General features: G+C 46.0%; 1 protein-coding gene and 1 pseudogene across 1 annotated transcript in view; one reads left to right on the top strand and one right to left on the bottom strand.

The window, feature by feature from the left end:
- The window catches only part of FAIM2 (Fas apoptotic inhibitory molecule 2), a 51,206-nt gene that overhangs the window by 10,918 nt on the left and 20,078 nt on the right, over window positions 1-20,210 (bottom strand). The window contains exons 3-8 of the mRNA XM_066617227.1: window positions 18,311-18,402; window positions 17,613-17,677; window positions 14,400-14,453; window positions 8,144-8,194; window positions 6,360-6,399; window positions 3,484-3,521 (exon numbers count right to left, since the gene is read on the bottom strand). Coding sequence (XP_066473324.1) covers window positions 3,484-3,521; window positions 6,360-6,399; window positions 8,144-8,194; window positions 14,400-14,453; window positions 17,613-17,677; window positions 18,311-18,402 — 340 coding nt within the window. The remainder of the gene's footprint in view (window positions 1-3,483; window positions 3,522-6,359; window positions 6,400-8,143; window positions 8,195-14,399; window positions 14,454-17,612; window positions 17,678-18,310; window positions 18,403-20,210) is intronic.
- On the top strand, window positions 10,319-10,438 carry LOC136642656 (5S ribosomal RNA; annotated as a pseudogene).

Below are 20,210 nucleotides of genomic sequence, written 5' to 3'. Positions count from 1 at the left end.
TTGCTGTGTTTATTGTTGTTGCTGTTTCAGTTGAATTTTTATTTCACTTGGACTGTGAGCTGCTTTGATGACCTTTAAAATGGAGTAGAAAAGTGGCCTGTTAATATTTTAATTAAAGAAATAATAAAAATTGCACAGAGAAGTTATACCATTGCTTTTATAGCTGGCAGAGGGGGGTTTAGCTGTAAGATCAAGTGGGACAGATGTCAAGCATACCTTTCATAATGTGGCTTCCATTTGTGCAGATTTGGTATAGTGCTTTGTATCTTGCTATGATTGATAGCCATTCTAACCACCGGCAATGATGCATTCTCGACCAATCAGTTCCTGTTTCCTACCACTACCACCATTATGGATTGAGGCATTCTGATCTTAGCTACCCACAAGTAAAACCAAGCTACTGACAAGTAAAACCAAGCTACCCATAGCTACCCATAGCTACTATTGACAAGTAAAACCAAACTATTGACAAGTAAAACCAAGCTACCCACAAGTAAAACCAAGCTATTGACATCTTTTCAAGTCATTATGATACCTAATAGAACTGGTGATGATGATGATGATTTCGACAGTCTGGCGAAGAGGGTATGGGGACATATTGGACAATCTACTGGAGGTCTGTAATCGTAAAAAGATTGAGAACCCCTGTATTAAGGAAATGGTGTCTCCAATAGTGCTTCTCTCATGCTGGACTTGACTTTCAGGGAATATATCCCTGCACTATCCAAGGTGTATAAGGAGACCTGAACTTATCATACCATATAGTAAGGGGAGAGGGGCTCATGAATATGATGATGAAACTTTTACCTATGAAGCTGTCTTCATCTGACTCAGACTATTGGTCCATCATGCCCTGTTTTGCCTGCCTTTGATTGGCAGCAGTTCTCCCAGATTTTATACCTGTTCTACCTGAGACTTCTTAGGTGGAGATGCCAAGGACTGAATCTGACACCGTCTACAGCCAAAGTACCACTGAGCAACCATCTCCCTCCTCAATGGCAGACGGGGACAGCACCTCAGACTACCAGATGATGAGACCACACAAGAGAATGGTATCACCATCGCAATCTGGGTAGCGGCTTTCCAAAAGCACCTCGTTGACAACCGCTAAGGATGGAGAGCTGAGCTGAAAGGACCTTTGTGCCCAATAATAAAATTATTGCCAGGCCGTGCAGGGTCTCCCATGCGCTGCCCTGGCAACGCCTGTGCTGTAATGCGCCATGTTGTGGTGGCTGGGAGAGGAATGGCATCGGCAGGGAGCCCAGAGCCAGTTGTGCTGGGCCTCTGCTCCAGTGGGAGCCACCCAGAGGTGAATATCCCACCAAGTGTCAGGGCGGGGGGGGGGAGATGGGGGAAGGTTGGGAGAGGGTAAAACTGCACAGGGGAGGGTGGCCCAGAGATAATTCAGGCTTGGAAGTGGGGCAGGGATGGCAGGAGAGGCTGCTGCTAAGTCCTATGTCTCCCTCAGGCCTCAGAGCCCTACGTGGGTCTCCTTAGTCCTACATCAACTAAACAGCTGGCACAGATCCACAGCAGACCCACAGAGGCTGCTGGAGCCCGACACAGGGTAAGGGAACCAATGTTTCCTTACCCCGAGGAGACCTCCGGCTGCCTCCTTGGCCCTGCAGGATACAGCAGCAGCAGTTTTGGTGCTGCTGTACTGTGGCATGGGGAGCCAGCATAGGATTGGGCTGTTGGTCTGATCCAGCACATCAATTATTATATCCTTATGCTTCCTTTCTTAAAATGCAGTGATCAAAACATACCAGGCGGGACTACGGTGCTTGTGTTACTGCGGACACCCCAGTCCTTAACAGGCTCCTGCCAAGGTAAATCCCACTTATTCCAATGGGACTTGTTCCACAAATACCAAAACGACACTCAGGACTGCAGCCCCAATTACATTTTGCTTCCATTTTGAAAATGAAAGAGAATATAAATATCCTTAATAATAACAACAATAATTTTTATTTTGCAGCACCAGATAAACCTGCTGCAATTGCCCTGATGTTAACTGCTCTGCTCTGTTCCCTTGGATTCTGTGGCCAAGTAAAGGCTTTGTTTACTGCTTTCCTCACTGCATTCTTTGTCCCTCTGCTGCCACTGGAAGGCAGGCCGGCCATCTAATCAACATAAAGCAATGGAAATCCGTGATGCTTCTGCGCATGGGATTGTTACAGCAGAAACAAAGGGAGGGTTGTGCAAGGCCTGCAGCACAGAGAGCTTGTGAAGGAAGCTGATCCCACTGGCCGAGGCCAGTCTCTTCAGGGCAAGAAGCCATAGAAGCTGGGAGCTCCCCTGCAGGCAGCGCATGGAATTGCATTCCGCTCAAAAGTCACATCAAGAAGCAGAACCCGTCTGCTACCCCTCCTCACTACAGCTCCCTCCTTTCCCCTTGTCAGCTGTTAAGATCAGGGAAACCATGATGGGGCAGATTGTGTTCATTTGCAACTGTACCCTTTCAGCATGCAGCATCAGTCATAGAATTCGGCATTCTTAACATTTCTTATTTATTTGTTTGTTTGCTTATTTTTACACTGCAGGTTTTATCCCTCCATCCAAGTCATTGATGAACATGTTAAAGAGAACCAGGCCCAAGACAGAGCCCTGGGGCATTCCACTTGAGTGCCCCGGGACACTACACTATCAGCTGTCCACCAGGTTGATGCGAAGCCATTCATGAGCATCCTTTGTCTACAGTTGTCCAACCAGTTGCAAATCCACCTAACAGTTGTATTATCTAGCCCAGTGGGTTCCCAAATTTTTCAGCACCTAAGGAGGAGGACTTCATGCAGCACCCAAGTGGAACGCTCAGATGTGGTCGGGACTTTGAGCACCACTGCTCTAGACCAAAGTATGGAATTCCCTGATCATACAGGGAAGCTTTCAACAGATCCCAAATTGTGATAACTCATTGAGTTCTGATTGTAACCTTGTCTTTGAAATTTGAAAAGAGACTTCCATAAAGAATATTTATCTGAGAGAATGGACTTAATTATGCAAAATGGGATATTACTCTTCAGTATGTGTTAATTTAAGAGGTTAAAAAGCTTCTGCGTCAATGGAACCTCTTACCTGCTAGATTAAATAAAAGTTATCATTCTCCTAATATTTATTGGAGGTGCAATACAAACAGTATTAGTGTTTCCACATCTAATGGCACAGTGTTAAAATTAGACTCCATTGGAGAAAAGGTGGCTGATAATTTCCTTGTTATCAACTACAGACTTCCTCTGTTATCAGAACAGTCTTTATCTGGGTCACAGAGAATTAGGAGGCACAACTCTCAATGAACCTAGAAATGAAGGGATACATGTTGGGTTTGTTTTCCATTTATTTATTTGGCCTTCGTGGAAGAGCAAACAGATTTTGACGTTCAGAGGAAAGGTTAGGGAAGAGTCTCAGAGAGATTAATTCAGGGATGAAAATCTCGGGCAAAGAAGAAACACAGCCACTGCTGAAGCTGTTCAGTGAATGACCTACCTGGAGAGCATCCCAGTAAGATAAGCCATGGACAGAGTCTGTGGAGATAAATACACTCATTGTTATTTCAGACTGGAGCCAGGAGGAATAAGACACAATCGCTTAAAAAACAAATGTCTTGGCACCTAACAAGACTTACAAATAAACTCCAGCATAAGTTTTACTACCACTTTAAGGGCACGTTCTAGCAGGCCTGCACAACTTTATTGATACTACCACCCTACTTTTTTCTTACCAATTCCCCTGCATGTTTATTCTCAGGTAAGTCTCACTACAGCCAATGGAACTTACTCCCTGGCAAGTGCTCGTAGGATTGCAATCCTAATAGGACCTTACACTGCTGGAACACTAGTTCTGGCAGCGTAATGTCCTTTACAACTGTTGCAAAAGGCAACATGCCACAGTTGCGGACCTACCATAAGGTGCGATGGGGCAAAAGCCCCAGGTGTGAGGCACCAGGACTCCACAGAAGCCTCTCTGAGGCTCCCTACAGGGCGGAAACTGTGCTTCCGGTTTTCCAGAAGCACAGTTTAAAGCATCAGGGAATCTCACAGAGGTTTCTCCAACGCAGGCGGAGACCGCGCAAGGCTCGATGAGCCTCAGGTGAGTGGGGGGGGGGCAGATTTCTGCGTGGGGGGTGGCAGTTGCCCACGGGGTGGTGCCATCATGGACCTTTGCCCCGGGGGCGGGGCTGGGGAGGTCCACTGCTGACATATTGCTTTGCACAGCCAGGCTGCCATCACAAGTGGTGAACAGCCATGGAAGCCTGGCAGTGTGGCAGTGCGCCAGCTGTTAGTCCATGTGCCCTAGCACAGTGCAGGGAGGGTTAGAGGCGGGGGTGGGTGGAATGGGGAGGAGCTGAAACGGGGAGGAGATTGGAGCAGGGGAAGAGGCAAGTAGTGGACAGGAAAGGGGGCAGTTTCAGCATTAGTGATGCTGCCAGTATCCTATCCCCTTCCCTGCCTTGCTCTGCCTTTCTGGGTCCACTGAGACATGTGTCAGCAAAGTAGCTGGTGCAGGTCCAAGTAGATCCAGAAGGATTGCAAGGGCTTACCCTGGGGTATGGGAACAAATCTACCTTTACCTCACGGCTTGAAACTCCAATGCGGCTACATTGGCATTCGGCACACTGGGCTGCCCATATCCTGCACATCCCCCAGGGAGCCTCAATGGTTCTTCTAACCCATCTTCACAACAACCCTGTGAAGCAGCCTTAAGCTGAGAGTTGATAACTAGTCTAATAAGCTTCATGGCTAGGAGGGGATTTGAACCCACATCTGCCTAGTCCTAGTCTAGCACTCTAGTCACAACACTACACGGGTTCACCAGTGTGATCCACCAAGCCACAAGCACCCCACTGACTATATATGGCAGCCTATCAAAGGTTTGCAAAACTTCTCATTTTTGCTACCTTTCAGGGAGTCTGCATAGATGGGGTTTGTGGGAGTGTAGCAGGCACAGAGAAAGCTTCTGAGCACTGCTGTGTCATCACGTAGTCTTCAGCCAAGGGGCATCCGGGGGAAAAATGGGAGCCTGCCACCAGCAAAACTGCATTTCTGCCCATCACACATGCTTCCCAACTGCAAAGGGAGGTTCAGAAGAGCTGAGTGACTGATGCTGGTATGCAGCTCACTACAGTAGAGTTATGTCTTTTAACTGCTGACCAGTCATCATTTTGTTAAAGTTCATTGCCAGGTTCCCTCTCTCATGCTTGTTTAATTTGAAATTAATTTTAGAAAGCTGCGCTTGGCGCATCATGGCCTGCAAGTAGCAACTCAGGTGTTCTGAAGAGCCAGCTTCAAATGATCAAGCTCAGTTCATCTGGGTCTGTTGACAAATTTGATCTTCCAATCCAGACTGGGGGTCCAATCCGAACCAATTTGCCAGCACTGGTATAGCAGTGGGAGGGCAGTCACAGAGGACTCCTCAAGGAAAGGGAACATTACATTGCAGCTGCATCAGCCCTGGAAATTTGGACAGGATTGGGCCCTGTGTTTTTCATATCCCTGTGCATGTTTCCCCTGCATCTTGCAGACTGGGGGGACAGGGTAGCCCCCACGGGCAATGAGAGCCTCTGCCTGGAGCTGGGTGACTGCAAAGCCACCTTGCTTCTTCCAGCAATGCTGCTGTAGCTACCGATAAGGTGTGTGTGGGGGGGGGGGGGAAGAGTGAGAGGGAGCCATTTCAACAACAGGTCAGGGTTTACCTATTCAATTTCTTGAAGCTGTTGTGTAGTCCAACCAGTTGCAACTGGTTGCTGTATTTTGGATAGTCCTCTACTGCTCTTAGTCAGGAGCTGCTGAAATAGCTCCCACGACCCAAGTCACGAGAAGGAGCAAGACAACTGTTTCACAACTGCAAATATAGCCAGGGTTTGCCATTGCCAAAAAGGGGATCAGCGCAGCATCCCGTAGTCATGCACGGTGCCAGAGGCTTGTTGATCAGGCCCTCATATTTTGAACTAAAAGTATGTTACTTTCCTTTGAAGTGTCCGAGAAGAACCAGATGCAAAGGAGACCAAGAGGACTCCTGTTCTTTTAACAGTTGGGTGGGAGAGGGAATTTTAACAGGTGCAGTTTTTCTCTCCTTTGCATGACAAGTTGTGGCTGCCAACATCCCTCTTCTAAAGGACTGTTAAAAGTACAGCAGTTTTCGCCTTCTGATCATCTGGTCCCCTTAGTCAGTGCACTCCTATATCCCAAATGCTAGAGTCAATTCTCTCAGCAAACCCTTTTGGCCAAGTACAGCTTTTTTTTTTTCCCTTTCAGTCACTGGGAAGAGCTGGATGGCATTCCCTGGCTTGCTGAACGTCAGTCTATGATTACTGTAAAATTCCCCCTGGTTGGCAGAAGCAGAGCGGCAGGTGTATTACTCACAAAGATGCTCAGGAGGATCAGGTTCCATGGGAAGTACCTCCTGTGAATTAAGTGAAAGGCAGCCAAGTAAGCATTGTTGCCCAAAGAGCATAATCAGTGGGAGGAAAATTGCATAACACAGTTGCATAATAGCATAATTAAAGAGCAGCACAGCACTCAGCGCAGTCGGGCAACAGCATGTTAATTCTGCTGGGTAACTACAGTTCACGGCTTCCAGAGGGGCAGCTGCAATAGTCTGTTGCTGTGAGAACAGAGTATAGCGGCACATTCATACAGACTAACAGATTTATTATAGCAGAAGCACAAACCTTTTGGGTTTGTGGGGGGTGGACTTTCACCAAGCAAACCGTGGTCCCCAAAAGGTATGCTGCAATGAATGTGTGTCGCCTTTCAGGTGTCACAAGACTTTCTACGGCTCACAAGATGCTCTGGTTATTGCAGCAGATGCTTCTCTCATTGATCCAACGTGAATTAGGGTATAGTCACTCCCACTTAGTGGCATCACTAGGTTTGCGTCACCCGGTGCGGGAGGCCAGCACGTCACCCCCATGACGGACCTCCTCCCATACAGTGGGCAGTGGACATGCTGACATAGAACCGCCCCACCCCACTGGTTGTTTGGCTATTACTTTTGATAGAATAGAGCAAATGTTTTGGCCAGGGGGCCACACCAAATATCTGGTGCGGCGCTGAGAGCTGGAAAAAAATTTATATATAAAATTTAAATAAATAAGTTAGAGATGGAACTTAGATGAGTGAATAATTGAAAGAATGAGCTCATTCATTCAACCTCTCTGGCCCTCGGAACATCCTCTAGATACAACCAGAGCACAGCTCTGGTCGTGTTTGGTCAAATGGGCCAGAGGCTTTCAGGGGAGAAGAGGTTGGCCGCAGGCCAGACAGAGGCTGGCTGTGGGTCGCATCTGGTCACTGGGTTGGGATTTGGAGATCCCTGGAATAGAGGTATTTCAACGCAGTTTGTTTCATTGCATTCTGCATGCAATTCCACATCAAATGATATACTGTATAACATGATGGTATTATTAGAAAAAAAAATTTAAAAATTTTTGGCCAGTAGTGGTGTCACCTCCCCCCTCCGGTGCATGTCAACTGGTGCAGCCCACACCCCACTAGCGACACCACTGCTCACGCTTTCCAGCTGTCTGTCAATATACCTTTAAGAGTGGCTTGATATGCGGGATTTGGCAAAAGAAGTCTGTTACAGCAGAGAGGTGAATGTCATTGCCCCCTATCTGCAGTGGATCAAGCAGCTATTCAAGGCACCAAGGCCAGCAGAAATAAGCCAATCTGACTCTAATATTACCTAGGAATAGAACTACTGAAATACTGCACAGTATATCTGTACTTTCAACCAGGCTCTTTGTGGAATATAATTATTAATTGTATTCATGTTCACTAGCATCATGCCTGTGTGCAGATGCCATCAAACATGAAGCACCACAAACCAATGACCACAAACCAAGGTACTATTCGCATGATGAAGCCTCCTTATATTAATGGAATTTAAGCATGCATCAAGGTTACAATGATGGATATTCACAGTCTGAGACTAGCTGGTTGCTCATCATGAGAGTTAGGTAGGAATTTTTTCTGGCGTCTGAATTGGTTATGAATGGCAGACTAGCTAGAGGACTAACTTGATTTGAGAGCAGTCAAGTTTTCAAGGTAGTAGAGATCTCCTCATCAAACTGAATGGATAAGTATCTACCTGTAGGGCAGCAGAGATCACATGTACATCAAGTGCTCTGATAGTAGTATCTTACCTAGGTCCAGAGCAGCAGGCCAAGATCAAGTAGGTAATAAAGAAAACCGCACTGTGAGGAAACAAAATGAGAGAGAGAGAGAGAGAGAGAGAGAGAGAGAGAGAGAGAGAGAGAATGTCAGCCAAGGAAAACTGTGTCCTCTCTTCACAGAGTTCTAAAAGCCAGTTCTAAACTTCCCATCACAACATAATAATGACCAAGAATAAGAACCCAGGATGGAGCTACGTGAAGAAAAGGGGGTGGGGCTACACAGATTGGTGCTTCAATTATAAGGGGCACCAGGCACTCGTATCTTTTGTGACAGCCCTCATGGCTATCACAAAAGCTCTCATAGCCATAGACGGCTTCAGAAAGAAGATTTGACTAAAACCGGGAGTAAGGCTTGTGGATTTCATTAAATGCACTTCCAACCTTTTCTTCCATAATTCGAGTATGGAAGTGGGCTTGATCCTAAAGTGGCTGGGGTTGCCAGATTCAGGGAGCAGATTTCGTCCCTATCTCAGTGCTATTCCTAACAGCATCCCTTTAATTTTGCCCATATGAATAAGTAAATGATTACCTAGCAGCACTTTGGTGTCAAGCATTGTAATAAGGGGTGGCACCAAACGTTTGAGCTGGAGAAAATCTAAAAGAATTCTGAAGTTATGATGTCAACAAAACCTTTGTAGAAAAATCCACCAGATCCACCTGCCTTAGACCAAGTTTTGATATTTCATCTGTCATCCCTTCTGACTCAGGAAACTGCAATTCTACCTGTCAGCCCCAAAGCTGCACGTGGACAGCAATTTCCATCCTTGCTGTCAGCCACATAGTAGTGCTTTGACCTCATAGCACAACTTTCAAGAAATTGCATTGTGGGATATGTGCACGGCAAGGGCGTCAGCCGGTCAGGAGTGAGCCTTGGACAATATGGTCATCAGGCTTGAGGTATTGATGCAGCATGTCCCAGGATATTAGGAGACAGTTAAGACAGTTGAGGGTATTCAGAGCATGAGAGCTTCCGTGGTAAGGCAGACTACTGTGATAGAGGCTTACCTGTCAAGGCATGAACAAGAAGACCTAGGAGGCCACGTCACTGAGGGGCTGTGTGACCTTCCTTCTGTGAAACCATTTTGCCAGCACTTGCTGTGTGCTGTTGTTGCATTGGAACACAGCATTTGTTTTGTGTGCACTCGTAATAACAGTATGAGGGTATTTGCATCCTGGACAATTGTGTCCTCATCAAATGCACCCCAATTATTGGTATCCCTGGATATTCACATCTTTTTGGGGGGAGCAGTCATTTGCATTCCACTATGGGCAAGAAACCCTATCTTATATAGCCTAAGCCTCTTATCCCAGCCCTAACCCTGACCCTACTTCTGTGTTTTAAAAATTACAAAGTATATCTAAGGCCCAAATCCTAACCAACTTTCCAACACTGGCATAGCAGTGCCAATGGGGCATGTGCTGCATCCTGTAGTTGGGTGGCACTCACGGAGGCCTCCTCAAAGTAAGGGAATGTTTATTCCCTTACCTTGGAGCTACATTGCCCTTATGTCGGTGCTGGAAAGTGAGTTAGGATTGCACCCTAATATAAATGTACATATATTGGGACACAAATTGGGACTTATATACTGGGATGCAAAAACATCGGAAGCTAATGTCCAAAACTGTGTCCCAATATAATGTCCCAATATAGTTTTGGACATACGCATTTAACTGGGACAAAGTTGCCCAGGACAGAGTGGTCCAAATTAGCATGTGATGATCCAACTGTTCAGATTTATTTTGGAATGTTCATTAACAGGAACCTGGCAGTAAACTTTTAAAAATAAACCCATGCTTGTTCCATCTCTTTATCTGAGCCACAGATTAATCCAGCCTCTCACTGCAGAAGTAGCTGCAGAGAGCAACTGTGATCTTTTGGGCAGAAACCGAGTAGATCCAACAAGGCTGCTCACCCTGCCTGTCAAAACACCGAATCCCTGCTCTGGTTCAGTTTGATAGTCACCCTGAGGAAGTCTTCCCTGAGAAGGAAAGGAAGAATAATGTGTGCCACCCCGAGCTCCTTGGAGGAAGGGTGGGTAGGGTATGAGTGCTGTAAATAAAGGTAGTGTCACTACGTGAATGAAAGACAGAACGCAAAGCCGTTGGTAATCTGCGGTCTTTTGATTCCAGTTGAAATATCAACAGATTAGCAGCAACTGTTACCCTGCACATGCCCAATCTTGTCTGATCTTGGAAGCTAAGCAGGGTCAGGCCTGTTTAGTACTTGGATGGGAGACCGCCTGGGAATACCGGGTGCTGTAGGCTTATACCATAGTCTTTTGGGACTGAAGGTTGCCAACCATTTTTTTTAGCACCAGAATGAGCAGGCTGTTTTTCAAGGCCTGAGGATCGTTCAATGAAGCAAACTGAAGCGGTTTCAGTCACTACCCATTACAGTGAGGGCAAGATCAGGTATCCAAGCAAGCACTGATAAGCACAAGGTGAGGCCTTGTCAGGTGCAGTTCCACCTAGGGTGGACCCAGCCCTCAGGCACTGCCATAAGATTCACAGCACATAAAACTAGTAAGTACAAAAAAGTATAGGGTTGTCCAGCGAATGTTCCACAAAACCAATTGTTAAATGAAGGGGAGAATGACGTAGTGACTCCAGAGATCTGATTCAAGGAGACAACAGTCCTCGGAGTTTCTGAAAACTTCCACAAGTATTTTTTCCACCATCTCTTCTGCTGTAACTATATACTGCTCACCCTCTTGTCACCTTCTGCCAGTGGAAAGTCAGGTTCCAATTATGTATGCAGCAGTTAAGCTGCTGTACATTGTCAGGCTGGGGGTCACAACCCTGGAAATATCACCTGTAGGTCCTGTGACTAATTCCATATCATAATCACGGCTCTTGACTGCCTCTAGAGCAGTGGTTCCCAACCTTTAGGGCCCCGTGGACCACTGAGGTAAAAACCAGAATGGTCGTGGACCACATGCAACCTCCCCAGCACACAAAAAATACAATTAAATTTGTAACAATAAGAGAAGATTTATTAGAGATTTATTGGATTTCTTCATTATAGAGATGATGTGTGGGTTGCTACTTTTATTGCCGACTGTGGGCAATCTCTGCCCTCTCTGGTGGTCCACTGGAAAGCATCTCTTGAGTGAGCACTCCCCCATGGACTATTAGAAAAGGCAGAGAACAGACACTTCACTGCCAGCTGAAGTTGCAGGCAGTCCGTTCTCTACCCTCTCTGGTAATCTATGGGGGAGTGCTTGCTCTGTGAGATGCTGGAAGTGATCGAAGGCTATTTTTTTCTGAGAACTCACAGACCACTTCTCAGGGTTTTGCGGACCACCTGTGGTCCACAGTATGGGAACCAGTGCTCTAGAGTGAGGTTCTTGGTTGACCTTTTTGGAAAGCTGCCAAAACACCATGCAGTCTGGAGGAGCAGAGAGACACAGAACCAGTCTTCATCAGTGCTCACTTTTCCACAACAACTAAAGGCACTTGAGTTCCACTTGGCTGATATCAGTTTTTCACATCTTTCTCCAGCATTGTAGAAGTCTGGGGGTTCGTTCTTTTAAGCATAACCATCACTTGATCACTCTATGCTTTGACAGCTGGCAATGGAACTGACCAGAGGACAAAAGGTTCCAAGTTTCCACCATCCCAACAGTATTGCCAATCTCATTTTGCATGGAGTGCTCAAAAAGGTCAGGGCCAAGCTAGACATGTCACGGGGACTCTGTGATTGGAACTCCCAGTATCTTTCTTGTTTTTCTGTTTCCAAAAGGGGGTGGCTGAATTTGCATCAAGGACACAGCATGGGGGAAAGTATTAATCCCCCCATCCGCCCTGCACTCCAAATCGCTCCTCCCTGTTGCTGAAAAAAAGAAAGAGATGCTGTGAGTTCCCATCAAGGAGCACCCACATCACATCTAGTTTGGGCCTCCGAGGCAGTGTAAAAACATTCCTAGTTTGCATTACTTGGTAAAGAGAACCAACAGAATATACCTTATTAGGCATCCCCCCAAATCTGGAGCCAGCCTTAGAGCTGATTCCGGTGCATTTGGGTGGATGGTGTGAACATTCTATCTGTAGTGATTTTGGGCCCAATACTATCCAGTTTTCCAGTGTCGGTGTAGCTGTGTCAATGGGGCATGTGCTGCATCCTGTGGTGGGGAGGCAGTCACAGAGGCATCATTATGGGAACATTAGTTCCCTTACCTTGGGGCTGCATTGCGGTTGCACTGGGGCTGGAAAATTGGATAGGATTGGGTCCTTTGGCTGCAATCCTAAATACATTTACTTGGCAGAAAGCCTATTGAACACAACTGGTGTACTTCCGAGTCGACATGGGTGGTGCTGTTAATTTGTGATGTGCTCCTTTGTACAGGTGACTCATTCCTGAGATGCTACAGCCAATGTGTGACAAGCATGTGTGCCTAAACTGGCCCCATTTGTCATGCAGCAACATTTTTGTGCATCAGGATGAAACTCATCCATGTGTAGAGAACAGCTGTGGTACACGACAGCAATAACAAAGTCTTATGTACATCCTGTTAATTCAGTCCCTTCAAAATATTCCACTTGGGTAAATCTAAATAAGCTGCAGGTTTTGAAGACTGCTGCCACACCCCCCATTTCAACATTCGGCACTGCTCCTATTCTGCCTGCTTCTGTTGTCTCTGCAACTGTCTGCCAGGGTTATTTTTGACACGACAGGATAAGCCACATCAGCGAATACTTGAACACTATGGGAAGTGCCTGCAGAAAATTTCACATTCCCCATAATCATTCAGGGTGAATGACGGGTTGACATTCATTGCCAAAACAGATTACAAAGGCTCATTTCTAGCTTGGATTGCCACCTTTTCCACCCTGGCTGGCTCCTTCAACAGAAAACTGACACATTTAGTATATGAAGTTTTCACACCATGGCCAGGAGTGGATTATTTTTTCCCATGGCAAACTATACTAGAGGGGCAATGCTAGCAGCCAGTTCTTTTAATCTGTGGAAATGATAACTCTCAGAGAGGGAGTTGCTGAATATATTGGTTAAATGCTGGCCCATGGTTAATAAAGGAACAGCATTTGTGCATTTTATTCCTTTACGTAGAGTAAATGATTTGAAAAGTTTCTGTTTTCTAAGAGTTAACCAAATGACCACGCTAATTCTGTGGTCCCATTCACAGGGTACAGAATTGTGGGGGCGATTTTGGTGGTTTTTTGTGGTGAGCACAATTCTCATAAATAAAGGGAGGTAATTCTCATCAGAGCTCCTCCCAATCCCTGTTGTCTGGGGGCTGCCATTTTTCTTTTTCCTAGAATACTCCAGAACAACACTATGTCATGACATTTGTAAGGTTTCTTACAATAAAGCCTGAGATTCTGGGGAACCAGTTTTTTCAGCACTTCCATGTGACTATGATATGCACTCAGCCTTGTTAATGTCATTGCTTTGGATCACCAAAAGAACCACTGCGAACCACAGTGCTGAAAAAGAGGGAAGAATTTCATGAAAATTTTCAGCAGCGGCTAAAGTTCTCCCTGTTGAGGATTTGCTCCAAAAGGAGAGAAATTATTCTGAGTAAGGGCTATGATGATCCAGAAGACATCACCCTCACTCTCAGCTGGCTTTGTGACAATGTCACACAGTCAAATTTGATTGGTTATACTGTGTTCTGGTGCCATTCCTATGTGATCCCCCCACTGGATGAGACCTCCCCTGTGACTATTCCCAGTAAATCCCTCCCCCTAAGAGGCAATGAAGCAGTAGCATATCAGGGACAGTACAGTGAAAAGATAGTGATTAAGGTAAACAGCCATGTACTTGAGGGGAAAGGATGAGGAAAATATTTCCCAAAGCACTCTTTTCATTACCGGCAAACAATCAGCACAATCCTAACACCCCTTTCCAGAACAGAAAAATGTTATTTTGACTCTCAGATGTGAAAATATCAAAAACCAGCAGTATTGCTGAGATTGTATAATAAAAAAGCCCAGTATGACTTGAACAGAATTTAAGCACCCCACTGGCCTTCATTTCCCAGAACTTGATTGATTTATAAGAAAAATACATCAGATCCATCTTCAATTATGAAATCCTGAGAACCCTTTTCAGAAGGAAGACCCAGTTATTTCACTGGGCCTGCATATTTCAGGGTAAATACAAATAGCACTGAAGCCGAACGTTTCATGCAGGATTTTGGAAGCCATAACACTGACAAAAGAAAATCACATCCTGGATCATTCCTGATGTAAAGTCAATACTTACTAGGAAGCCCAGTACCAGGCTGGATTTGCCTGGATATATCCTTTGACTGGTTCACTGCCGGAAAGGAGAAAGAAAAGCGATAGGTCAGTAATTCCGAGAGGGCAAACGTTACACAACGTGAAGGAAACCTAGCTGAGCCACTGACCCGGTTTCTCAATAGGTGGCCCATAAGGCACACCAAGCCAATTGTCTCTCTACTTCCCACCACCACTTCGGTCATACCTTTCTATTCTATGTTGCTCACCACAGCTGCCTGCATCCAGCACCACTGTGTCTACCGGCAAGCAACAAGATAGTGTGTGAGCCAGTGTCTTCAAAGTGCCTACCTTTGGACAGTTCTTTCCACATTTATGTTTTGTTTTTTTTAAAATGTCCAAACCACTTGTTTGTTCCCACTAAAGGAGGCACTGGGGCAGCTTACGATAACTGAAAACAATCTTAAAACAATTGAAACAGTGACAAAACCAACAAAAGATCAGAACAGTGCATAAAAAAAAGCAGATGAGAGACACAACTCAGCAAACTTAAGAGAACAAAAAAGCCTTAATTAGCCACACAAAAATGGGCAATATGGGGGCCAACCAGGCTTTCAGGAAAGGAGGCTTCCCATAGTTGTGGAGCTGCCACTGAGAAGGCCCCAAGAAGATGTTGACTTGTAGGCTTTAGAAATCTGCATGTTTCAGAGGTCACTGCATTGCACTCTAGAACAGGGGTGTCCAAACCCCGGCCCGGGGGCCACTTGCAGCCCTCAAGGCCTCTCAATGCGGCCCTCAGGGAGTCCCCAGTCTCCAATGAGCCTCTGGCCCTCCAGAGATTTGTTGAAGTCCGCACTGGCCCAACGCAACTTCTCTCAGTGTGAGGGCGACTGTTTGACTTCTCTTGTGAGCTGTGGGATGAGAGCTCCCTCCACTGCTTGCTCTTTCACATCTGTGATGCAGCAGCGGCAGCAAAGGAAAGGCCAGCCTTACTTTGTGCAAGGCCTTTTATAGGCATTGAGCTATTGTAAGACCTTCATTCATTCATATAAGTTTATCTTTAATATATTCATTTATGTAAATTTATTCAAATTTTAAATGTAAATTAATTCTTTTTTCCCCCCGGCCCCCGACACAGTGTCAGAGAGATGATGTGGCCCTCCTGCCAAAAACTTTGGACACCCCTGCTCTAGAATGTACTAAAGATGAGTGCTGGTTGCTGGCCAGCCTTCTTGGGCCTACATGTTATACATTTTCTGCTCATTGAGGGGCCACTGATAGGTCCTGAGAAGCTCCAGAAGCAATCTGAATAATAATGCAATCTAAAAACCACAGGGATAGTTATTGGTACTGAATGAGGACACATTAAGGATATGGGCTGGATGCTTGGAGGCCTGACCCAAGAAGAAATAGCAGTTGAAGTCATCACCACCATCAGTGCTCCCCACCCTGTATGGAAGGGCATGCATCCCCATATCCTCCTTTATGCATCCTTTGCCCCCTCTGCTGAAGCAGAGGAGAGGGGACAACGGTGCTCGCAGCTGCCACAGCCTCAGGCCAGCTACCACTTCTTTCTCTGCCAAGGAAAAAAGAGCAACGATGGCAGTGGACAGGCTAAGAAGACCTTTGACACCATCTTCTCTCTACTCCTCTTCACTGGCAGAGGAGTAGAAGATGACAACAGTGATAGCAGTGACAACAACAGTAGCAGAGGCTGTGTGGACCTCCTTCCTGGTCCACTGCTGCCACCTCCCTCCCTCCTTCCCCACTCACATGCTTCTTCCTCCCAGCCCTGTTGTGTTATTTTGAAAGAGTGTGGCAGAATGGAGTGGAACATAAGAGAAACGGAAGTGGGGAGATGCTTCTTCTGGTTTCCTTGTTCCACCCTGCTTTGTCACTTCATGATTTGAAATAAAGGAGCAGAGCCAGGGGGCCAGGTGAGGGGAAAGTAGAAGTGGCTGAAGTGCTAGGGTGCTACTTGTTTCCCTCTGCTGCCTGAGGGCCCAATCCTATCCAATTTTCCAGTGCTGGTGCAGCCCTGCCAGTGGGGCATGCGCTGCATCCTGCAGAGGGGAGACTGTCACTGAGGCCTCCTCAAGATAAGGGGATGTTTGTTCCCTTACCTCGGGGTTGCACTGCGGCTGCATCAGTGCTGGAAAATTGGATAGGACTGAGGCAGCCCATCTCACTTCACCTCAACACTAACCCAGTCCTGGGTGCCTGTTTCTGTTGGAAGCCACTCTGAATTTAACTCATGTGTGAAACAATGAAATTACGAAATCAAACATTTAGTGCTGTGAAGGACACTGTGCCACATGACCCTCGGAGGCATCACCTGCAAAGTGGTTCAGAGATCAGAATTCATATGTGGAAAATGATTGCTTCATGTGTCTATAGAAAAGAAGCTTCCAGACACCAAGGGTTGCTGGTGGAACGAGGAGGAACACTATTCAGTCTCTCAAGCCTTCAAAACAGGCCGAGAGTGCTTCATCATCAGCCTAATGCTATTGATTTCTTCTCTGTATTCTACTCCAGGGAAATGGCTGTTGGCGTCAGAGGCCGTTGATTAAATGGCCTGAAAAGTCTCAAGTGGTGTCAATTCATTATTGATGCCAAATGCAATTTGATCCAGGTGCTCCTTTGCAACAAGCCTCCCTGCTTCAGGCCAACAAGTGCTGGAAACAACCATACAAACTAAGGGGTGTGCAGCTGCACTGGAAAAGACTCATGTTCAGCTCCCATACTGCTAGCTGAGGGTGTCCCTTTAAGGGCACTTTTTGTCTCAAACACTTTCTTCTGCATCTAATACAGGAAGGAGCTATATGAAAACCCTGGTAGTGACTCAGAAAAATGTGCCTGTTAAGCAGAGTTGCTCTGAATTTCACCAACAGCAAAATATGAGGTCTGTTTGCATTTTCCTCTTTGGACAAAATGCCTAAGGCATTTCGAAAGACCGTTTCCCATGTCTTCAACCTTCCCTAGCATGGTTTGCCATCATTTTAACACCTCCGTTTTAACACCCCAGCTGTACACATAGAGAAAACAGTGAAGCTGGTCAACTAAACGTGTGCCCATGGACGTAAACATGTATCATATATGCATTTTGCATGGACGGGGGGGGGGGGGAAGCATAGAACAGTGATGGAATAGCAACGTCACTAGGAGCAAAGTTAACCAAATCAGGAAAAAAGCATTAAGAGCCCAGAATACAAGACTGGTTACTGTTCCAGAGACTGACCAGAAGGTGAAGAGAGCCACAATGCCAATTGTAACAAGGAGCTGGAGCAGGATGATGGCATAAACCTGGAAACAGGAAAGCAGAATACAAATCAGAATGCCAAGGCTCCAAACCAGTGTTGGACAAATGTCCTCCTTGCGGGGCACAACTCTTGCCTGCTCCGGCAGCACCCACATATCACCCCTCCCTGCATGCAACGTGATCCGTCTGTTATTCATTTCATGAGGAACATGCCTCTCAATACGACATGTGTGTGGGTGTGAATGGAAGTTTTGTACTTGCAATCACCCCCTCCCCCTGGGAGTACAGTGCACCTGGCCAGGATTCATGTTTGGGGTGGTTGGTCACCCCATGGTAAGTATTTTTTTACTCACATGCTGTTCACCCTTGGGTTGCCCACCACAACTGCTGGATGCAGTGTGAGCCTGTGTATGTTTACTCAGAAGTAGGTCCCATTGAATGTAAGGATTGTAACCAGAGCAAAACTGCAACTGGTTTGCCTACCCCTTTTGGGACCGGGATGGGATTTAGCCTAAGAAAAATAGAGTAGTGCTGGAATAGTGCTGGGCTTCAACAGCTTAATCCAAACATCATTCCCAGTTTCTCCAATGGAGACATACTATATTTTGACATGCCTGATACATTGTTAAATACAGCAAAGAGGAAGAACTTTCCCCACCCCTATTTTCAGACGTTACCTTCCTGATGAAGACTCTGCGTACATTCTGGTCATCCCAGCTGAAAGTTGTGAGCATCTCAGTGTCTCCGCTGCCATAGTTAGGGCTGGTACCTGAATTGTTGGGAAACAAGAAAAATCAAGTTTTTTCCCAGATAAGTGGGGTATATATCTTTAAGGCTGTGATCCTATGCACACTTTCCTGGGGGTAAGCCCCAATGAGCACAATGGGACTGACATCTGAGTAGTCATGCATAGACTTGTGCTCTGAGGGCCCAATCTTATCCAACTTTCCAGCACCGGTGCAGCCACAATGCAACCCTCAGGTAAGGAAACACATGTTCCCATACCTTGAGGAGGCCTCTGTGACTGCCTCCCCACCACAGGATGTAGTGTATGCCTCAAGGGCACAGCTGCATCAGCACTGGGAAAGTGGATAGGATTTGGCCCCAAGACAGCACATAAATAGGCTAATGTTAATTATGTAATTCTAAAGCCACATCACACAAATGCAAAAACTGATGATTGCTGTAGAACACTGTATTTCATGACAGTAAACCTTACAACTCAGTAATAACACTACTACTACTACTACTACTACTACTACTACTGCTGCTACTAACAGCAACAGCAACAGCAACAGCAACAATAACAATAATAATAATAATAATAATAATAATTATTATTATTATTATTATTATTATTATTATTATTATTATTATTATTTATGCAATACTTGCAAGAGTTCAAACCACTTCAAATAGCTTCTCTTGTAACCCCTCCGGAAACCCTGGTAGGTCAGTTTTCCTATCCCCATTTTATAGATGATGGCACTGAGGCTGAGAGAACAGGAGTTTTCCTACAGCCACCTAAGGAGCTCAGTGTTGAGAGACTATGTGTCAGGCCTTCCAGCCCAGCACAGGGGGATCCCAACCCCCCCCCAACTTGGTTCCTCCCCCCACCCCACCCTCCCCTGTCCTGTTCTACCCACGCCCTGCTTCCCCCATCTCAATACTACTTACTACTGGCTGAAGCGCCAGCTGGCTCTCCGAGAGGCTCTGAGGCTCAGCACCGATTGGCACCGACTCAGTACCAGTGGCCCCTCCTCTCTCGGTGCCACAGGCATGCCTTACAGCACATTTGTGACATCCAGTACTGGTGGTACACTCGTACTGCTGGCGCTAAAGAGCTCAGGATTGGGCTCTCAGCAAGTAAGTAAGTAATAAAAAAACAAATATTAACAATCCTTATGCAATCCCTGCCTTTAATCCAGCATAAAATCTTCCTTCCAACACACCATCTCTAATTTCCCAAATGTTTTCAGCACATCAGACACATTTTTCTGCTTCTCCATCAGCAGATTTACAACTTCTGATTAGTGTGAACAGATACACAATGTCCCCTGACCACATGGAGGAGCAGGTAATGCATGAAGCTCTTAAGACTGAGGTCTTGGTAACTGGAGAACAGACAGAATTTCATCAAGTGGACAAAGAGGGCAAAAAAAAAACAAAAAACTTTGATTCCTTTTGAGAGTGAAGCGCATGGAAAGTTTCCATTTCTCTGATGAGAGGTTTTAACAGATGTCACAGGTGACCGTTTCAGAGGTCACTGCCTAAGATGTAATGAAAAACAATTCCAAAGCCAAACCCAGCATAATTTTGAAAACTGCACAGTCCGGTTCTGGTGAAATAGACGCAACCAAAGAACTGCAATTAGGGGGAGGATCAAAGGCCTGTGGAGCCCAGGCAAATTCTATACTAACAGGATCATGCGGATGCCCCCAGAAGGGCTATTCCATGACAGTTTGAAACAGAAGTGTGAGATGGCTGCACGCCAAGGTCACTGCAGTTCCAACATCAGGTTGACAGCTTTATAAGACCATTCTAGGCATACTTACACAGAAACAGGTCCTGTGGTGT

The sequence above is a fragment of the Tiliqua scincoides genome, chromosome 2 (assembly GCF_035046505.1).
Source record: "Tiliqua scincoides isolate rTilSci1 chromosome 2, rTilSci1.hap2, whole genome shotgun sequence".
NCBI lineage: Eukaryota > Metazoa > Chordata > Lepidosauria > Squamata > Scincidae > Tiliqua > Tiliqua scincoides.
This window is presented reverse-complemented; position numbering and strand designations above follow the sequence as displayed.